The 19,355-nt window shown below is 38.7% G+C and overlaps 1 protein-coding gene across 1 annotated transcript in view; it reads right to left on the bottom strand.

Moving 5' to 3' along the window:
* Nucleotides 1-5,741: 5,741 nt before the first annotated feature.
* Nucleotides 5,742-19,355, bottom strand: part of Rap2a (RAP2A, member of RAS oncogene family) — a 37,557-nt gene continuing 23,943 nt past the window's right edge. The window contains exon 2 of the mRNA XM_076871999.1: nt 5,742-9,490. Within this exon, the coding sequence (XP_076728114.1) occupies nt 9,253-9,490 (238 nt within the window). The 3' untranslated portion in view covers nt 5,742-9,252. The remainder of the gene's footprint in view (nt 9,491-19,355) is intronic.

The raw sequence follows: 19,355 nt of genomic DNA, 5'->3' as shown, positions 1-19,355 counted from the left end.
GCTAATTCCCCTCCCAGAAAATCTTTATTGCAAGACATCCAACCAGAGCGACCACCAGACCAGCGTCATTCTCGCTGGAGACAGAATTAATGACTTAAGGAGCAACTGAGTTTAGGATATGGAGGAGATCCAGCAGCGGGGGGCTACGGAGGGTCCTCATGACAAAGGAGGCAGCAGGAAGGAATGAAAGGAGGGAAGGCGTGGGAAGGAAGAGGACAAGGAAACCAGTCTGGTGTCTATCAGGTAAGTCTTGTCTATCTTAATCTTCAGTCAAGATGTCTAGGTACATTCTCCAGGTGTTTATTTGCACTTGCCTTTGTCCCAGGCAGGCAGTACCCTGGGCTTCTTTAGTTGGTATGGGCCACCTACAGGCCATAAAAAATCGGAAGTCCTGCTAGGTGGGCAGTGAGTATCCTGAGCATCACTTGTGTTGCAAGGAAAGCCCTGACTTACCTCAGCAGGAACGAGTACAGCAGGCAGAGTCCTGGAGCAGAGAAAGATGAACCACTCACATTTGGATGCATTCCCATAGGAGCGGGACCCCGTTTTCTCTTTGGAGAGTCTAAAATGACAGAGGTTTACGTATAATGCACGTGTGAAAGACTGGGGAGCAGGAAAAATGTTAAGAGGCATCGTTTCCATTGTTTTATTTGTTTTTTAAATAGCTCTTTAATTTGATGATACCTAGAATAGTTCCTTTTGCACCGACCATTTTGTCTTTGAACACACTGACTTTTTGAAGTATCCAAAACTATGATGTGCATTTGTCCAATTTCATCCCCATGTCTACATTCAAGTTAAGAATGCCACACAGATGACATGGGTGCTTCCCTTTATGTCACAGAGGTGGATTTTGTCCTGTTGTTGGTGGAGCTGGGTTGATCACTAGGTTCAGCCAGGTCTAGCCACTCTTTCCCTTAGCAAATAAAAAGTGGCATATGTGAAGAGACACTGAGACCGTGTGACTCTTCTTTCCACCCAGTGGTCTCAGCATTGCTGATTCCTGCCTGAATCATTTTTGTGGGGGATGTGAAATGATGACTTCTTGATTTTATCAGTCCTTCTAATCTATTAGCTAATATTCTTCTGTAAATGGCTAATCCTCAGTATGTTTTAATATCATTATGAATTCGTGGATTCAGATTTTTCTTAACCTCTTTTCTGCCAGACATTATACCTTTTTTCTTGAGATATTTACCAAACTGTGAAATAATAATCCTCTGAGGAGCCAGACAAATAATTTGGGGTATGTGATGTTTCTATCATCTCTCTTGAAAGTACCTAATCCATAAGAGGCCATGGAAGACTCCAAGAACCTACTTGACTTTGTTTAACCGGGTGTCTCTCAAATTCATTTGACTGTGAAATCTTTTTTCCTATTCAACACAGACTTAGAATTTAATGAAATGCATGTGGGGAACTCTGGCCAAGAGCAAAACCTGTCAGTTAAATGTTTAAATATTTCATGAAAAATATGAAACAAAGACCGTTTAATGATGATAGGTGTGTCACTGTTCAAATTCTATATGATTAAATGAGTTATTCTACCATTATTCTCCTCACAAGGTCAACTCAGCATACCACTGGGGTCAGGAACAATCCTAAAGTAGGTATGATTTCTTAAAAAGAACACAAAAACAACTAACCATCAAAGATAATATGAATCCATTGATTTCATTAAAATTAAGAACTTCTTTTGATCAGAATTACACTAATAGGAGCAGGAAAAGGCAAACTTCAGTCTAGGATGGTATATTTAAAAAACATGCATTCAGAAAATTTAAACAACTCCTATAAATATACAAGAAAAAGACAAAATAGATCTTCTAGAGTTTTTAAACTCAACTAAAAGGGCAAAAAACACAAACAGATGCTTCACAAAAGAGGATAACCAATAACCATCAAGCAGATGAATGTTAATGACTTTAGAAAAATACAAAGTAAAATTCAATAACATGCCACAAGACAACCCCCAGCATGACTAACTTGATTGACAGCCCTAGGTGAGGGTGGGAGGTGGGGGTTCTGTGAGGCACCACCTAGAGCTCCCTCAAAGGGCGACTGTTGGCCCAGCTCCAGAGAGTGTTGGAGGACCACTCTGATCCTTCAGAGACTGCCTTGGCTACACCTTGTCCAGGTCACAGTGACAGATGGAGGAAGAGTACAAGGTCTAGCCATCTGGGCCCAACTCAGGATAATTCTGAGAGGCCATCCTGGCTCCCCCTCCCCCACTGCCAGGTTGTCATTGGCCCTACCATGGCTCAGCTTCTCCATCTGCCCAATCTCCTCTTACCACTTGCCCCAGGAGTCAGTGGCAGGACTCTGTAGTGAACATTCTGTAGAGTAAGCTCCATATCAGCAGGACTGGAATTCTCACATCTCAGAGGTTGGTTAACAACCACTCAGAGAAAACTATCCAAGTCTACTAAAGCCCAATAAGCATACCTGACCCAGAAGTCTCACTCCTCAATTGATATTGACCTAGAAGAGGGCAATGTCTCCACCAAATGTCACGTTTGAGAATGGTCATAGCAGCTTTCTTCATAGCAGACCTAACTGAAAACAACTCAAATGTCCACCAACTGTAGGTTGCCCCCTCTCTCCCTTCCATTCTCTCTCCCTCCCGGCTCAGCCTTCACCTCCCTCTTGAGACCAGAGGGGCAGCCCTAGGCTTATTGACCCAGGTCAGCTGGACAGAGTTTCTACAGCAGGGTTTGGAGGCCAAATACCGAACAGCAGCATTTTCCAAATTTTGCTTCACAGCACATCCCTATGTCTTATCTGAAGACAACACCCTGAGGTCAGGTTAGTTTTGGAAGATCACTGGAATTTATCTCATTTTTTTTTTTTTTTTTAAAATGTGAGATGTACTAGGCAGGGTTTCCCAAACTGACTTGATTCTAGAATCATTTTTCTGCAAAACGTCTCAAGGCATAAGGTCTCTTTAGTGCACACTTGGGATAATAACTGAGATAAACAATGTTCGCTGGCTGGAACATCTTGTTGGCAGATCTTCCCCTGGAAGCCAGATTCACAGATTCTGAGTCATGGCTATTTCCCTTTCTCACCCTGTGGGGATGACCAACAAAGGACTTTTACATGAATCCCCTAGTAGCTTTTGTTCACAAAAGTGTCATGTCTTACCTAGCCTTACTCATATTTTGGGACTCTCCATAAAAATTCCACTGTTCTTCCATTAGTAGTATTTAATTTCTTGGGTTTAGTTCTCCACCAAACAATAATTTATCTAAATTGCTGTAAATATCTGTGAAAAACTCACCCCTCATTCATAAGAGGATGTTGGAAAGCTTTCTCATCTTGACATTTTGAATTAAAATTTTCACTAAAATCTAGTAGCAAAATCTAACCGTAGACATGAATCTAGCATTTTTCTTGAAGGCAGGGTCTGACACACAGATTCCTTGTCCTTCTTCAGCTTTGCTGCTGTTCCCAAAGTGGCTTGGGGCCTTTCTCATAGATCCTATTAGCCTAAATTCTTCCTCAGGAAGTAGACCTGTAGCCCCGCCCACCACTAGACACCCCAAGCTCTCAGCATGGATTAGCTCAGGTTGTGACATGATCCTTGGAAAGAAAGGGGTATAGTAGCAGTCTTTCTACAATTAAGAAAGGTACAATCCATTTCTTGCTAGTGGGCTAAATCTGTATCTGCCTCGACAGACAAAGGAGAGACAGACAAGACTAGGATGTTCTTGTTCTCAGGGGTTGTATGTGCCTATGTCTGCTGCCCAGGGTGGATGCAGGGGTAACCCTCCAGTAACGAGAGCTGGATGAGCCTGGAAAGAGCAAATTCCATCTGCTCAAAGAATCAGCAGTGGGGAAAGGTGGTTCAGAAGCTTGGCTCTGCGCCTCACCTTCACTATGCTGACAGCTGTGTCACCTCTGGATCTTAGTACTCACGGCCACTGTTTCTCCTGTGTTAACAGCAGTCCATCTGTCCTTCTAGCCAGGTGTGTGCATCTGCACCTGCATATGTACCTATGTGCAGAAACATGCTGAGAGGGATTTGCATCCAAGGCTAAGGTGGTTGTTCTGGGGCTTTGGAAATGGGGGTGATATTTCCTTTTTTTCTGTGAGCTTTTCACTAATACTGTCTTTTTTTAAGGCTAAAAAAATAATAAAATTTGGTCATTATAAGATCATCAATGTAGAACATAATATAGAACATAATTTTTGATATGTTTTTGAAATGAGAGGGTCTTGTAAGAAAATCCCTATCAACCAGACCAAGAATCATTGCTTCAGTTCCTTTTCCTAATCCACTGACGCCAAATAGTCTCTTTGTATTTAATCTTTCACGGCAGACTGTCCTCTACCATTTCCTCTGCTGCAGAGGTCTAGGGAAGTCCTTAGACAGTAAAATGGGGACTATTTATTCTAAAAAAAAAACACAGAAATAAGTAATACATCACTATACCTAGAAGAGAGGCAAATCTTTTGAAACAATACTTCACATGTGTGCAGGTGAGAACAAAAACCCTTCAGCTGATACTAAGAAAAAACATACTCTGTATCATTAGTATTTACATGGCAATAGAGCTATCTTAAATTAAGAAATGAGGTCAAGAGCCTTTCAAGTGCTTCTGTGACAATATCTTTTGCTTCACAGGTCCTAGAGGTCAGCTGGGTTCCTAACAGGGTGACACTTCATTCTGTCAGCTATTTAGATTTTCATTCATGGAACTCTAACAAACTATAAATGTAAAACTTGAGAGAATTTCAAAATATTATTTTTCAGGCTGAGCACAGAGGCACATGCCTGTGATCTCAGGCAACTAAGAACCTGTCTCAATATAAAATGAAAAGGGTTGGGGATGTAGTTCAGTGGTAAAGTACCACTGGGTTCAATCTCTAGTATTGAAAACAAAACAAAATACTATTTTTCAGCTTTAAAAGACATTTTTCTCAATTGAAATTATAATTAGATAAGTTTAAAATATTATTCTTTGATAGTTATAAATACTTTATGAAAACTTCATATGAGAGTATGAAGCTAACCAGCAAATATTAACTACTAAAATAGAGGCACATTTTCTTTTAAATATCTGAGATTCTGTCTACAGTGCCTCTGTTATATTCATTCAGATTATTCTTATATTCTAAAACAATGAAGCTTCTCAACTGGTGGAATGTTGCCAGGGCATTTGACAGAGTCTGAAGGCAACATAACCAAAAGGCATCATTTAAATTGGCTGAGGGAATGAATGGGAGCCTTATCGTAGCAGCTGAAGGCTGCATACAATTAACATCTGTCAACTTTCACAGGGCCCCATATAGAACAGGCGGCCTACAGCCCTGTAGAGCCAGCAGCCCCAGCCTCTGGCCCTGCAGACCCACATGACCTGTTACAGCCTCTGGTTGTCACTAGAACACTGACACATTTTGGTGATGTAGGCAGGATCATAAACCAACTGCTAATTAATGTTAATTATCTAGAAAAATTCTGTTAACTTTAGCATCAGGCAATCATAAAAAAATCACTTATAAAGATACATTTATATTCATTCAAAATGACTCATTTAAAAATTTTCCTCCTGTTACTTTTATTTTTCAAGGTTATGGAAATGGCCAACCATTATTTGATGAATTCTCAACTTAATTCAGCTTAAATATTTCCGTAGGAAGAGTACTAAATTCATTACATGACAAATTCATAGTTGTTTCTGTATGAAATAAATAATTTCACTCATGAGCATGTTCAAAACAAAAAACAAAACCAAGAGTTTCATTAAATAAATTTATTTGTTAAAATAATTTAACTCCAAATACAACTGTTGAATTTGCATTGAGTTATAACTACAATTCGTGTTTTAATTGAAATGTCAAGGTTTAACAACTGACATTGTTACAAAACAATAAACTGTTGTTCAATTTTAAATGGTCAGTTGTATTAGAGTTGAACAATTAACTGTGAACTATCTCTCTGGGAAACCCCAAATCAATAATGACAAGTCTGTTTTCAAAACCTACTGCAGTCATTCTTGAAACCCTGATCAAGATTTAATAGATGCACAATGACAAGTTAAAAAAAGAACAAAGAAAAAGACCCCCATAGTCTTTAACATCTGATTGGCTAAAGAGACAATTAAAGCTTAACCAGCGCTAATACAGGACTATTGATAAGAATAAAATCCAAAAAAATAAAAAATAAAAACCCAACAGCAACAAACAAAACAAAACACTTTCACATTCAGATACTGACAACATTCACACTGGAAAAACCACCCTTGAAAACAAACACCAGACATCCTTAGGCAACATTCTTTTATACTGAAAAGCAAATATCAGTAGTTTTACCACAGAAAAAATGATGGCAACTGCAAAAGTTCAGTCCTAATCTACAAACCGAAGGGGAAAATCATCAAAGCACCTTTCAATAGTTTAAGGGAAGATTTTATGTAATACTTCTGATCAGATGCTGGCTTGTTTTGTGTAAGCTGAACAAAATGAAAGGCATCAGTTACCATCACTATCACAGCTTAAAGGAACCCAAAAGTTGCAACATTAAAAGAAAAAGAACTTAAAAAAATGCTGCCTTTGAATCAAAGTCAAAAACAAAAGAAAACCTTATCACAAGAGCTAAAGAAAAAGTGGGTCTTTGGATCAAACCATAATATTTTTAAGGCATGTTAGAAAAACTTCCACTTAAGTAGTTGCTAGTCTGATCAGGGCATAAAATAAATAGTGACCCACAGTCACCAACTCTCCTCTGTAGCCACTATTTTTTTCATGTGCCAACAAGTGTAATCTTTCTGTTCTTGAGCTTTTTATTCCCATCTCAGCAAACACATTCATTCAGGCCGAGCTGGATTCCTGCCAGAGGAAGGCTGACAGGGTAGAGGAGGGACTCCCGCCCAGGGACCACTTATGCTCTGTCACTCCCACAGAGGGCTGTGTGGCAACGCTGGTCAGGGAGCCGAATCAGCTTTTAGTAACATCCTTATGGTAAAAGTCCACCTGGTCTGACAAACCTTTCTCAGGAAGCCCCAAATTTTCACCTTTTCCACCTAACATGTTGCCAGACCTCTCATTTTCTCACCTATTTTTCACATCTGCATAGCAATCCATGATAGAAAACGTGGAATCTGTACAGCTGATTCTAATATGTAGTCTTAGTTATCATAAATTGCTATGAATTATGAAATTCTAAGAAAATGATCATTACTAGAAGTTAGAGGCTTCAAAACTCAACCAATTCATTAATAAATATTTCTACTTCAGTAGATAAACCATCCTTGTTGAATCTTTGATTTCTCTATGTGTTTGAGTTAAATCAATTTTTACACAGTGAAATCTGTTTCAAGAAAATTGGTTAAAACTTTTTGCCCTATAAACAAGGTGCTTCATAATCCAAGGTTATAAAAAATTATACTGAAGAATGTAAATATTCACAATTCAAAGATTTCTCTAACAACCACGGCCTGGTTTCACCCACATTATTTCTTCAGTTTTCTTCTCTATGAAAAATACTATCAACCTTTATTTCTATCTGTAGGCTTAATGCCAGTTACTAAACACTCGGGGGCTACCCACGATTTCAATGATGTATAAAAGATACTTAAATAATTTCAAAGGAAAAAATGTTCTCAATACACTATATTCTGCAGTATAGATTCTCAGTATAGGCAATTATCTCCGACTTGTGCCAAATTCTTAGGAACGATAAACACACATGCACACACAAACACACACTCTTCCCTCAGTTACACACGTAAGACCAGAGGTTACTTGCACAAGACTGAAACCAAGAAAATGTGGGGTGGTAGGTATATTGCAGGCTCAGTGATATTGCAGTTCTGAAGGCCAAATTTATCTCCAGAGGGCGGGCTCGAGATAATCTCTTCAGCATTCTAACTCTGAAGTGAGGTGAAAACCCTTCTACACTTGATTGTAAAACTTCGGAATAGGTTTTTCCTGTGCCATTACTCATGCAAATGATAAATACTTCACGGCTATGAAAACCAAAAATTCAGAGCTTGAGCACCTTTTCAAAACAAAATATTCACTCTAGCTTTATTTGCCACTTCAGTAATCAGGGCAAAATTGTTATAAGAAAACCTTTATAGAATTCTCCAGGCAAATTAAAGATAAAAGGCTTTTTGTCCCTAACCTTCCACTCTATAATTTATGTTCTACTTTTAAGCCCAAATTATTTCACATGGTTATTCAATTTTTTAAATGCCTGCAATAAAGCTCTGCTACAGCAAACTGGATTTCCAGAGCAGGTTAGCCAAGGTCACGTCATAACCAGAGCCCTTAAAGGCAAGGAGGCATTGGCTGCTTTAACGAACGTAAAAATGCCAGATATCTGTGCTGTCCTGTGCGGTTTCTGCGAACGGGAACCTGTGGCTGCAACATGGCTTCATTTTCCTCTCGTGGTGGTACTAGTCATCTACTCAGTGCTGCTGTTAGTAAGGCTAGGCATCTCCCCCTCAGCTGCTTCCTTCTTGTTCAGTAAGGAAAGGCCAGCCGTGCTCGGGCAACGGAGGCTGGGCTGGGAGTTTTCACTCGGATCCAACCCTTGTGACGGCCTCCATTTCTGTGGCCAAGCAGGTGACTGAACGGATTCTAGAGCCAGACTGGATTTCCACACAACCTTGTTCTGACTTTTGCTCTATCAAGGACTGATGCACGAGTTAGTTCCATGTCACAAATTAGGAGAACATCTATAATTAAGCGTCAACGTTGAGAGACAGAAACATGTCAGCTGAGCAAGGCTTCCCTGCGACGCTGTGGGCAGGCCAGCTGTTCTCTCACTCGATGGAATTCACTGTCAGAGACTCCATCCCAATTCCTGAAATTCAGTACTCTCGTAGGAAAATATTTCTCCTTTACTTATTTTTTTTTAAAGAAGACAAAATATTTTAATTGTTAAGTGGTCATAGGAATTCTGTTTTCTCCCTCATGATTATTTTAAATTTATACAACAGGTGCTTCTGTCAACTCAGCGACAACGCGGTCAACGTTTTCAAACGAGATCACCCTGTAGATGGATGGGCTATGCCTTCAAGTTGCAGATGCACAAAGGAGACTGAGGACTATGGTGAAAACTGTAGGTACTGAACCCAAATGTACTCAGAGACATCGGCTGACAGTCACTGCTCATTTGTGAATAGAGCTGCAGTGCACTGGAGATTCACACTATGCATCCTGCCAACTCTGCGATGGAGTAGACGAAGTTTCTATCGCCTACAATACCGGGCAAATCCTGACCAGGACAGCCAGAGTTGGATGCTATTGTATGTTACAGGCAGAACAGCACGGATCATCTTTGTCAGGCTGAGCAGCATAGTTCATCTGCCTCACGATTTCTGCAAAGAGTTCGTCCACCATTGTTTTACTCTTGGCAGAAGTCTCCATAAAGGGGCAGCCCCATTCTTCTGCAAGGGCTCGGCCTTCATTGGAGGACACTTCTCTCTCACTCTCCAGGTCCACTTTGTTCCCAACCAAGATGACTGGCACTTTCTCATACCTACAAAACAAACAAAACACACATAACGTAGCAGTTAGCATGAAGTTATACAGGTAGAATGAATTTTCTCTTTTCCCACCAAATTCCACCATGGTCTCTTCAGTTGCATGAAAAAGTATTTGCACTACTTGGCTTGACACCTACCTGAGGGCATTTTGAAGATGCTCTCAGAGTGGATCATAAAATGAGTTTTTCAAAATGATGTTTTTAATTAATCAATTAAACATCCTTTAAAAGTCAAGTTACCTTTCAAGATATAGTTGGGAAATCATTCTTAGAATCTCAGACTAACTCCTCTTAGATTAATCTGAAATATTTTCTGTTCTAAGAGATGCTTACTCAAAATTTCAGTGATCATGTAAAAATTAGCTTTAGTGAGTAAACAAACAATTTATAATTTTACTATATTCTGTAAGTATTCCAAACCAATAATGTTCTAAGAGTCCCTAAATAATAAACCAAAATAAATGGAAATCATTAAGATGAAAACCACCAAATATGACAATGTCTCATCTCTTTATTAAAAGACTGTTACAGATTAGTTAATTGAAAGAGAAACAATTATGGTTCTTTTTAGACTGATAAGTATTAAACATTTCAATCATTGGCCTTATTCAATGTTATTTATCTCTTTCTTTTTTAACTAGAGTGTCTCTGAGTAAATATGTTTGGAAAAAGTTAAATTGATAAAGCTGGTGATCAGAACAAAGAAAAGAGGTCCTAAATTATTCTGAGACATAAAGATGATTATCTTTACAACGGCTGCTCCAGATGTCATAGTGTGGAAAATACCTGGTGCTGATCTGCTACTGTGTGTCATCTAAGAAATGCAGCTAATGTATTTTCATAAGACCACTGTTTTCACCTTAAAGGTTATTTCAAAAGGGTTTTCTGTGTGTGTGTGCTTTTTGTGATTTCTAGTATAAATGGGGGGGGGGGGAGGCAGTGGGGAGGGCACGCGCCCATGTGTGTTCCCCTAAGCAGAATGCATCTCTGATTTATAGGGGAATAGCAAAACTGCACACCAGTGATACCAAATGTGACCAGACACAGTTCATCTGTAAGAAGAGGAAACCACCACATAGTCAAGACTTTACTGAGGCAGGATTCATCAGTTTTCATCGTTCAGGAAACTGAATAATAGGCAGATAGTTACTGTTTGCTATAGTACTTGAACAATTTTATCATACTATCAAGATGGTTCTGTACTCACTCTAATTTGTTAAACCAAACATATTCCCAAAAGAATCTCACTTTCTCTTTGGCACTAGATCAGACTAAGAATGGCCTCAACAAGAGGGCATACTGCAGGCAGTGTGCCATTTAGCAATTTAAAACAACAACAGCTTAAAAATTAGTGGGAGTAACATCAAGGGTAAATCTCAAATTTGGATATGATCATTTTGTAGGAAATAGATCTGGACAACTCCAATTTCTATCAAAGGACTCTGAATTTACAGTCTATCAACTGTACCTTGTGATTTCTGGGGTTACATCATGCTGAGAGCTCTGAACACATGACACAAGGACATTGAACATCTTCTAGGACTCTTACATATAAATGATTGTGTGGACCTCTTGGCCTCTGGAAGGAGAATGAAGCTGCGCTACAGAGCGCCACCCATCAGCTACTCTGCAAATAAGCCCTCTTGACTGACCTGTGCTGCAGAGAAGCTGGAGGAGCTCCGCTGCAGCCCCGTCACAATGTCAGTTCTCATCTGTTTACTTGCAAAGATATAACTGCATGTCCTTCTCCTATGGAAGCTCACATGGCTCAGCATGCTTTACATGCTTTCCTCATCAGTGAAGTAACTTATAAACATTAATACAATTAAGGAAAATGTATTGATTGAATTTAAGTTAAAAAATAATTTCAATTTCTGTTAATAATAATTAATAATAAAGAGGAAGGAGATATGATATTACTTTCTATTATAGTTAAGAAACAAATACTTTAAGAAAGACTTCTGGGTTGAAATGCAGTATTAGACCATGTTTTATACTGAAAGAGAAAACATTTCTTATACTCTTAGTTTAAATGCACAGGATTCATTACAATATGCAGATTGTCAAAACTTGGAAAAATATCAAATTATTAAGTTGTATGATACAACTTTAACATACAAACATGTGTAAACACCAAGTTTTAAACCAAGATACAGCTTGTTTAAACCAAGAATTTGAGTAAACTTTACCAGTAGTCTTATTCTCAAAAGGACCACCACAACATTGCAAACACAGGTCCACATAATAACATTTAATAATGTAGATGAAAATCCAGTCAGTATCAGAGAACCTGTCTATTCTATATACAACTTAGCTGTCAATGGTCTTTTCTAAAATCAAGATGCTAAAGACACTATAAAAATGCAGATTAATATCCTCAGAAGATTTTTAAAACCGAGTACAATCTTTAGGGGAAAAATTATGTAGATTTCAGAATACCAGATGGTGATAAATTTTGTCTCTCTTTCTGTTAACATTAAAATTTGGGACAGCAGAAAATATTTTAAACTATGATTTGAAGGCTCTGCTCCCAGCCCTGCCAATGAGAGGTGGCAAGACTAAGCAAATCATTTCCTCCACTTATCTGTATTACATTTCTTCATCAGTGAAAAAGGAAGGAGAGTATCTGTTCCCACTGAACACACAAGGTTACTATGAAGGTCAAATGAGATGATGCTAAGAAATGAAGTACTAGACAAAAGCAGGGTGGTGTTTCTTTCTTTCTTTTTTTTTTTCCAGTAGATGTTTCTTTACTCTCAAGAAATGAGAAATGGCAAAGGGTTAGGAAGCCAGCGAAACTGATCAAAGGTGGTAAAGTTCCTGAGGAGGAGCTAAGCAAGTCAGGGAACTGGAATGAGATAAACTAGGCAAGAGAGACGGAGTTCAAAGCAATACCAAAGCACCTGACACTGGCCGGTCCCTTTTCTCTCACACCTGTTGAGCCTCATGGTAATGAGTAAAAAGAAGAGCAGAGAAGCATTCTTAAAACACTGGGGACTTAGGAAAGACAACACTGATACTTATGGGGAGGGAGCTCAGAAGTCTTGGGGTTGGCATGATAGATAAGATCTGGAAGAACCTGGATCCTCCCTCCTAACCCTTTGCCATTTCTCATGGTGTTTCCTTAAAACCCCCAAATAAAACCAGGACTTCAGTCTCAGAACTGTCTCTAACTAGCGCTATGAATTTAGATTAACTTAATCTCTTGGTGCCTCGGTGTCTTACAGTCTAAAAGGAGCTGGACTAGATCCTTTCCAAGATGGGCTGAAACTCTGAGGTTAAAAATCACTATAGACATGGGGGCCACACCTACAATCAACACCTATCATTTACCAGCTTAATGGCTGAGGGCTGGGTCCTGTTCTAAGAACAACATCCAACAGGCTCATCTTTAGAAGAGATAAGTACACAGGAGCGAAGCCAAAATGTAGGGAACCCTCCTGAGCTCTTGTGGGGCCAAAGCGTTTTCGATTCTACCAGTAAAGCAGCTGCTGCCAGGGCACTCCGACTCACAGGCAGGAGTCAGAGATGCACCAGCACCTGAGCCACCATGCTTCCCTGACAAGGTCGATCTAACACAATTATGGGAGATGTTTATAATTAAGTGAATACCCAAGGCCACACTGAAAACTGACTGATGTAACATACCTAACTGGCGGTAAGTACTCAATGAATCATACACTTATTCTTCTATTTAACACATACCTATTTGCTAAGAGCCTACTATGTGCTAGTACCATTGTCCCCACTTACAACATGTCACACTGATTATAGTCTGGCAGAGGACACAGACATCAACAATAAACATAAGTAAATTACGGGTTTACTTAAAGGTAAAAGGAAAAAGAAAACAGAAATGCAGATCAGGGAGCATGCTGGGGGCACAGGCCCCACTGGGAATGTGGCATGTGAGCTAGGAAATGAAGGGTGCGAGAAGTAGGGACCAGGGAGAACACTTCAAGTGGGCTGTGGCTCAGACTCTGTGCGAGCTGGTGCTCATGCCTGGTGATTCAAGGAAGGGCAAACCAGCCTGTGAGATCGATGTGAAGAGCCCCTCACAACTCCTGCAGGGCTCCTGTGGTGTAGGAAACATGTTCAGGATGGAGGATCTGGGCACCAAAAGTGGCCTCAAATATGACATCGAGGGCAGGGCCTGCTCTTATTATTCAGGAAGACTGGGCACTTAGCAGCGATGGCAGTTCTTTGCATTTCATGTTCTATTTTCATTAACAAGTTTGTGGGCTGTTTTTATTTCCCTGCTCTTTCTAAACTTTCTGGCGATGAAACCGGAAATGTAAAATTCCCAAACTACTCAAATCAATGTCTTATCGATAACCTGGTCGTGAGCAGGATCCGTCTTGCCTGCATCTTGAGCATTAGCAGGTGTCTCAACAATGGCATATTGTCCTTGGTGGTGCCCTCAAGAGCAAGACCAGGGTCAGACAGTGGCTGTCCAAATCATGAACAAATAATTCTGTTCATGGTCTGTGGACAAACATTTGTTTTATTAACATGAATCTCTATACTGTTTATTGTATTCATGAGCATGAATAAATAAAAACAGTTCTTTTAATGGGTGCTTAACAGGTTGAATGAAACCCCACTTAGTTGTAGAACTGATGGTCCTCTCTGTGCACTGCTTTGTAAATATCAATACCTCAAAAGCATCTGATGTGTCATCAATGGACTTGATTTTCTCCCATCTCATTCCTGTCCTGATGTGTGTGTGCATATGTATATGGTAGTATCTAAACCTGGCTGATCATCAAAACAACCTAAAATTAAAGAATAATACTGATTCCTGGGCCCCACTCTGGAATTACTAAATCTGAAGGATCAAGAAATATAGTACACACATGCTCTGAAGACTGATTCTGAGCTTCAGAAAGTTTAGGAATCACTGGTCACATCAATGACCTTGTGACCTCAAACATCGCATGTGTAAAGCTTATGGATTTAAATTGTGGCAACTGCAGAATGGGTTCCTCCTTCCCTTCATTCATTCACCAGTGATCAACTGTAGTCAGATGCCACCACTGTCAGCTCTTTCCGCTCTCCCTTTGAAAGCATGAAACATGTTAAAAGGCTGAGGCAGAAAGCCAGCCTCAGCAACCGCGAGGTGCTAAGCAACTCAGTGAGACCCTGTCTCTAAATAAAATTTAAAAAGGGCTGGGGATGAAGCTCAGTGCTTAAGTGCCCCTGGGTTCAATCCCCGGCACCAAAAACGAAACAAAACAAAAAAAGAATGCCATCCTCCATGAGAACTGCGTCCTGCTATTCTTCGTCATATGCAGGCTGAAGTACAATTCTCTTTGAATTGAGAAATGAGAATCAGAAAGGCTTTTCCAAGTCCCCTTGTTCAACTTTTCCACCCAGTGTTAAAATCTCAGACTAGGAGAAAAGTCAAAAATGCCTGATGCTTCAATCACTTTCATGACACCCTTGCCTAAAGGCAACCTGCTTTGTCCTTTCTTCCAGTTTTGTTAAATGCTAGTAATAAAAGCCAGAGTTTCAACTTTGCCCCTGAGTAAGGAGATGTGGTCTGTGACACCCTGTCCCTGCTCATGCGTCCTAGTTCTTTTGCCCACTAGTAGAAAACTTTTCTTTTTTTGTGCAAGATTTAAAAAAAAATAAAAATAAGAATGATTAGAGAAGAGCCACCTGCATGGTCAGGTTTGGCCTAGACCACAGCTGAAACCTTTTCTTTACCCCAAAATAAAAACAGGTTTTCTTCTTTCTTTTCTCTGCACAAATTAAAAAACATTATCATGATTTTAAAAATATATCCTAGCCATATTTACATAGGAAAACAATCTCAATTTCACTTTTGTGAGAATGACTGGTATAAATTTTTTGTTGTATATCCTTTCAGACTATTTTCCTACACACATCTATATAAATGCAGATATGCATTTTATTAAAAAAATTGCAATTACTTTGATAACTTCAATTTTTACTCAATATTATGGAGTTTTCCATTTCAATAAATGGCATATACTATCTTAATGGCTGAATAAGTATTCCAATTTATAGAATCCATAACTGTACCATAATTTAGTTATTCTTTCCCTTTTAGTGTCATATAAAGCTTCTCTAACCACTTTTTGTTAATATAAACAGCAATCTGATGAACTTACCTAAAAGTATGACTTCTGTCTCAAAGACATGTAAAATGTACATGTATATATACATGTATGTGTAACTTCTGCATACTCTGTGAACCAGAAAAACCACATTTCTAGGTGAGTGCATCAAATTGTCCACACACACAGCTTCAGTGGACATCCAGAAATGTATACTACAACTTGTATACTACAATTTTTCAGAGCTGTTTCTCCGCCTTCAGGATTGATATTTTTCAATCTTCCCAGAAAGCATTATGGGAGATTTGAAGAGGGGACTGCTTCTGGCTAGCACTCGAATGCTCCTACCACAGCTTGCTAGCAGAAACATCAATACTCTTAAATTTTTAAGAGTAGAAAACATGCACTAAATAAGGCTGGCCTCTTCCTCCAAACTTGTTTTGAAGTGACTACATACTCCATTGAAATAGGGCTGTTTGAGTAACTGAATAATGGAAAGAGTCTTTTGCTCTTTTTCTTATTCCAGAATGCATGCTGAAGAGGAACCAAGAGAAATTTGTAAATGTTATGTAAAAATTATGTACCAGGAGTAATGATACCAAGAAAATATTCAAAGATATTAGAGATATCACACCAGTGTAAAATAATCTGCTTTCATAGAAATTACTACAGTTGATGTTGTACCAAAGCAGATTCCTACTAGTTTGATTGACATGGACCAACTGATGATAGAAATGCATCTCACAAGCACATTAAATGCTGCATTAAAAAGCCACTTGAGGTCTATGGCCAAAATGGCAGAAGTCCACTAAAGTCTTTATCTCTGGCTGATTTCAAATAAAAATTCAGAACAAAATACTAAAATCAAATAAAAAAGAAATCTGTTTTTCTGACAAATGAAACTGGGAAAGGGCTCCCTAAATTTCATAGAGTATTTTCCCCCTTCTCTTTCTCCTTCCCCTCCCCCCATTTTTGCCTAGAAGATGAACCCACTTGTGGGACCATATGGCAGTGCAGAAAGCTAAAACTCTGAAAGAAACACCACATTTTTGGCTAGAAGGGCAGGAAAATGAGCCTCTGCGATCTGAAGCATGTGGGAGGAATCTAAGAGAGGACAGAGGTAGAGAAAGAGAATCTTAATTCTGTGTTAATCAACATGAGCTCAAATGATTTTTATATGAGTGGGATAGACTAAAGGGAGTATAATAAAGGTTTTGAGGACTGAACCGCAGTTTAAACCACTGCTTGAGTCTCAAATTAGTTCCAGAGTGGTGCATGCACAAGACACGACAGTGAAGGTTTTGAAAACAAGACTGACACGGGAACATTCTCCTGAAGGAGAGCTTGAGTTTGCACTCTGAACTAAAGTGTGTTGGTTATCTGCTTGAAAAAACCAAAATTTTCCAGAAGACTGCCACAGGACCAAGAGTCTAAGCAACATAATACTAAAAATGTCTAATAGGATCTAAAATCACCAAACATACAAAGAACCAGGAAAACATCACTAATTCTCAAAGGTAAAGACAATCAATAGATGTGACATAACATAGAGGTTTACATCCTAGATCTTAAAGAAGCCAGTACAATTTGAGCATCCCTAATCCAAAAATATGAAATCCAAAATTCTCTAACATTTGAAAATCTTTGGACAACAGTGAAGTATTTTTTATTTTGGGTTAGGAATGTTCAACCAGTAAAGCCTATGCAAATATTCCAAAACCAACAACAAAAACACCCTCTGAAATGTGAAATATTTCTGGTTCCCATCATTCAGATAAGGGACACTCAACTGGAATAACTATGTTCCTTGAGGTAAAGGCAAACACTCTTGAAAGGAACAGAAAGATAAGATGTTCTCAGCAGAAAGTGTAAATAAGAACCAAATGACAATTTTAAAACTGAAAATTATAGTATTTGAAATAAATCATCATTGGATGGGAAGAATGGGGTAGACAGAAAGAGCTGGTGAACTTAAAAATAGAGAATAAAAATTATCCTATTGAAAAATAGAGACAAAAGATTGAAAAATAGACAAAATGGGCAGAACATCAGGAATCTGTGGGAAAATATAAAACATTTAACACGCATGCCACTGGAGACGATAGAAAGAAACAGACTGGTTCAGGAAAAAGAAAAAAACAATGAAAAGAAATAATGGCTGGAAACTTTTCAAACTTAGTGAAAAGGATAATTTTACAAATTATTGAAGATCAGTGAGTCCCAAACAAGATTAATTAAAAGAAAACCACTGTGAGACACAGCATAATCAAACTACTAAAACCAAAGATAAGATAAAATCTTGAAAGCAGCCAAAGAAAAGAAATGTATTGTTTATGGAAGAACAAACAAAATAATCAAAGAGTTCTTATCAGAAACCACAGATGCCAGAAGACAGTGGAACAATACCTTTAAAATACCAAAAGAATAAACAAAAACCTTATCAACAGAATATTGTATCAGTAAAAATATTCTTCAAAACTCAAGGGAAAATAAGAACATTCTCAGATAAAGGAAAAATAAGAGAATTTATCACTAGCAAATCTGTTCTAAAATAAATGCTAAAGAAAGCTATTCAGGCTAAAAAAAGTGATATCAAAGGAAAAATGAAATTTCTGAAAAAAAATTAACATCATTCAGGAATGGTAAATATCTGGGTAAGCATAATATTTTTCTCCTCTTAAGTTTCGTTAAAATATACATAAATGCTTAAAGCAAAAATGATAACATAGTCTTTTGGTGGGGGTTGATGTAGGCAGATATATATGAAAACTACCATTCAGGGCTTTGGTCAAATTTTGTCTTTAAAATCATCCCTTATTCTCTGTACTTGGTTCATTTGTCTGAGCTTAGATATATATGAGATAATTCACACATATATATTCATATACACACACATGCACACATACACATACACACACACACACACACACACACACACACACATACACCTATCTTTTGTGGAGGCAGTGTACTGGGCACTGAACCCAAGGGCACTTTACCACTGAGCTATATCCCTAGCCATTTTTTTTTTTTGGTACTGGGGATTGAACCCAGGGGTGCTTCATCACTGAGACACGTCCTCAGCCTTTTTTAAAAATATGTATTTCTATTTGTTGATGGGCTTTATTTTATCTGTTTATTTATATGCAATGCTGAGACTTGAACCCGGTGCCTCATATATGCTGGGCAAACGCTTTACTACTGAGCCACAACTCTAGTCCAGAAATTATTATTATTTTTTTGGTACTGCGGTTTGAACTCAGGGGTACTTCATCACTGAGCCACGTTCCCAGCCCTATTTTGTATTTTATTTAGAGACAGAGTCTCATTCAGTTGCTTAGCACCTCGTCATTGCTGAGTCTGGATTTGAACTCACAATTCTTCTGTCTCAGCCTCCTGAGCCACTGGGATTAGAAGTGTGCACATGCACACAGTGCCCAGCCCAGCCCAGTCCTTTTTAATTTTTTATTTTGAGATAGAATCTTGCTAAGTTGCTTAGGGCCTCACTAAGTTGCTGAGGCTGGCTTTGAGCTTGCGATCCTCCTGCCTTAGTCTTCTAAGCTGCTGGGATCACAGGCATGCACTGCCATGCCCGGCTTATTCATATTTTATGTTACAAATTTCGTGTTCACCGGTTTTCATGAATTAACTTCCTAGTTCTCCATTAACCTATCAGGCAAATAATATAACTAAAGATGTGGTAGTCCTTACCAATAAAATAATGATTAATATATAGTAACATGGATAGGCCAATATTTCATGAAGTAAGCAAAAAA

This window comes from Callospermophilus lateralis, chromosome 12 (assembly GCF_048772815.1).
Source record: "Callospermophilus lateralis isolate mCalLat2 chromosome 12, mCalLat2.hap1, whole genome shotgun sequence".
NCBI lineage: Eukaryota > Metazoa > Chordata > Mammalia > Rodentia > Sciuridae > Callospermophilus > Callospermophilus lateralis.
This window is presented reverse-complemented; position numbering and strand designations above follow the sequence as displayed.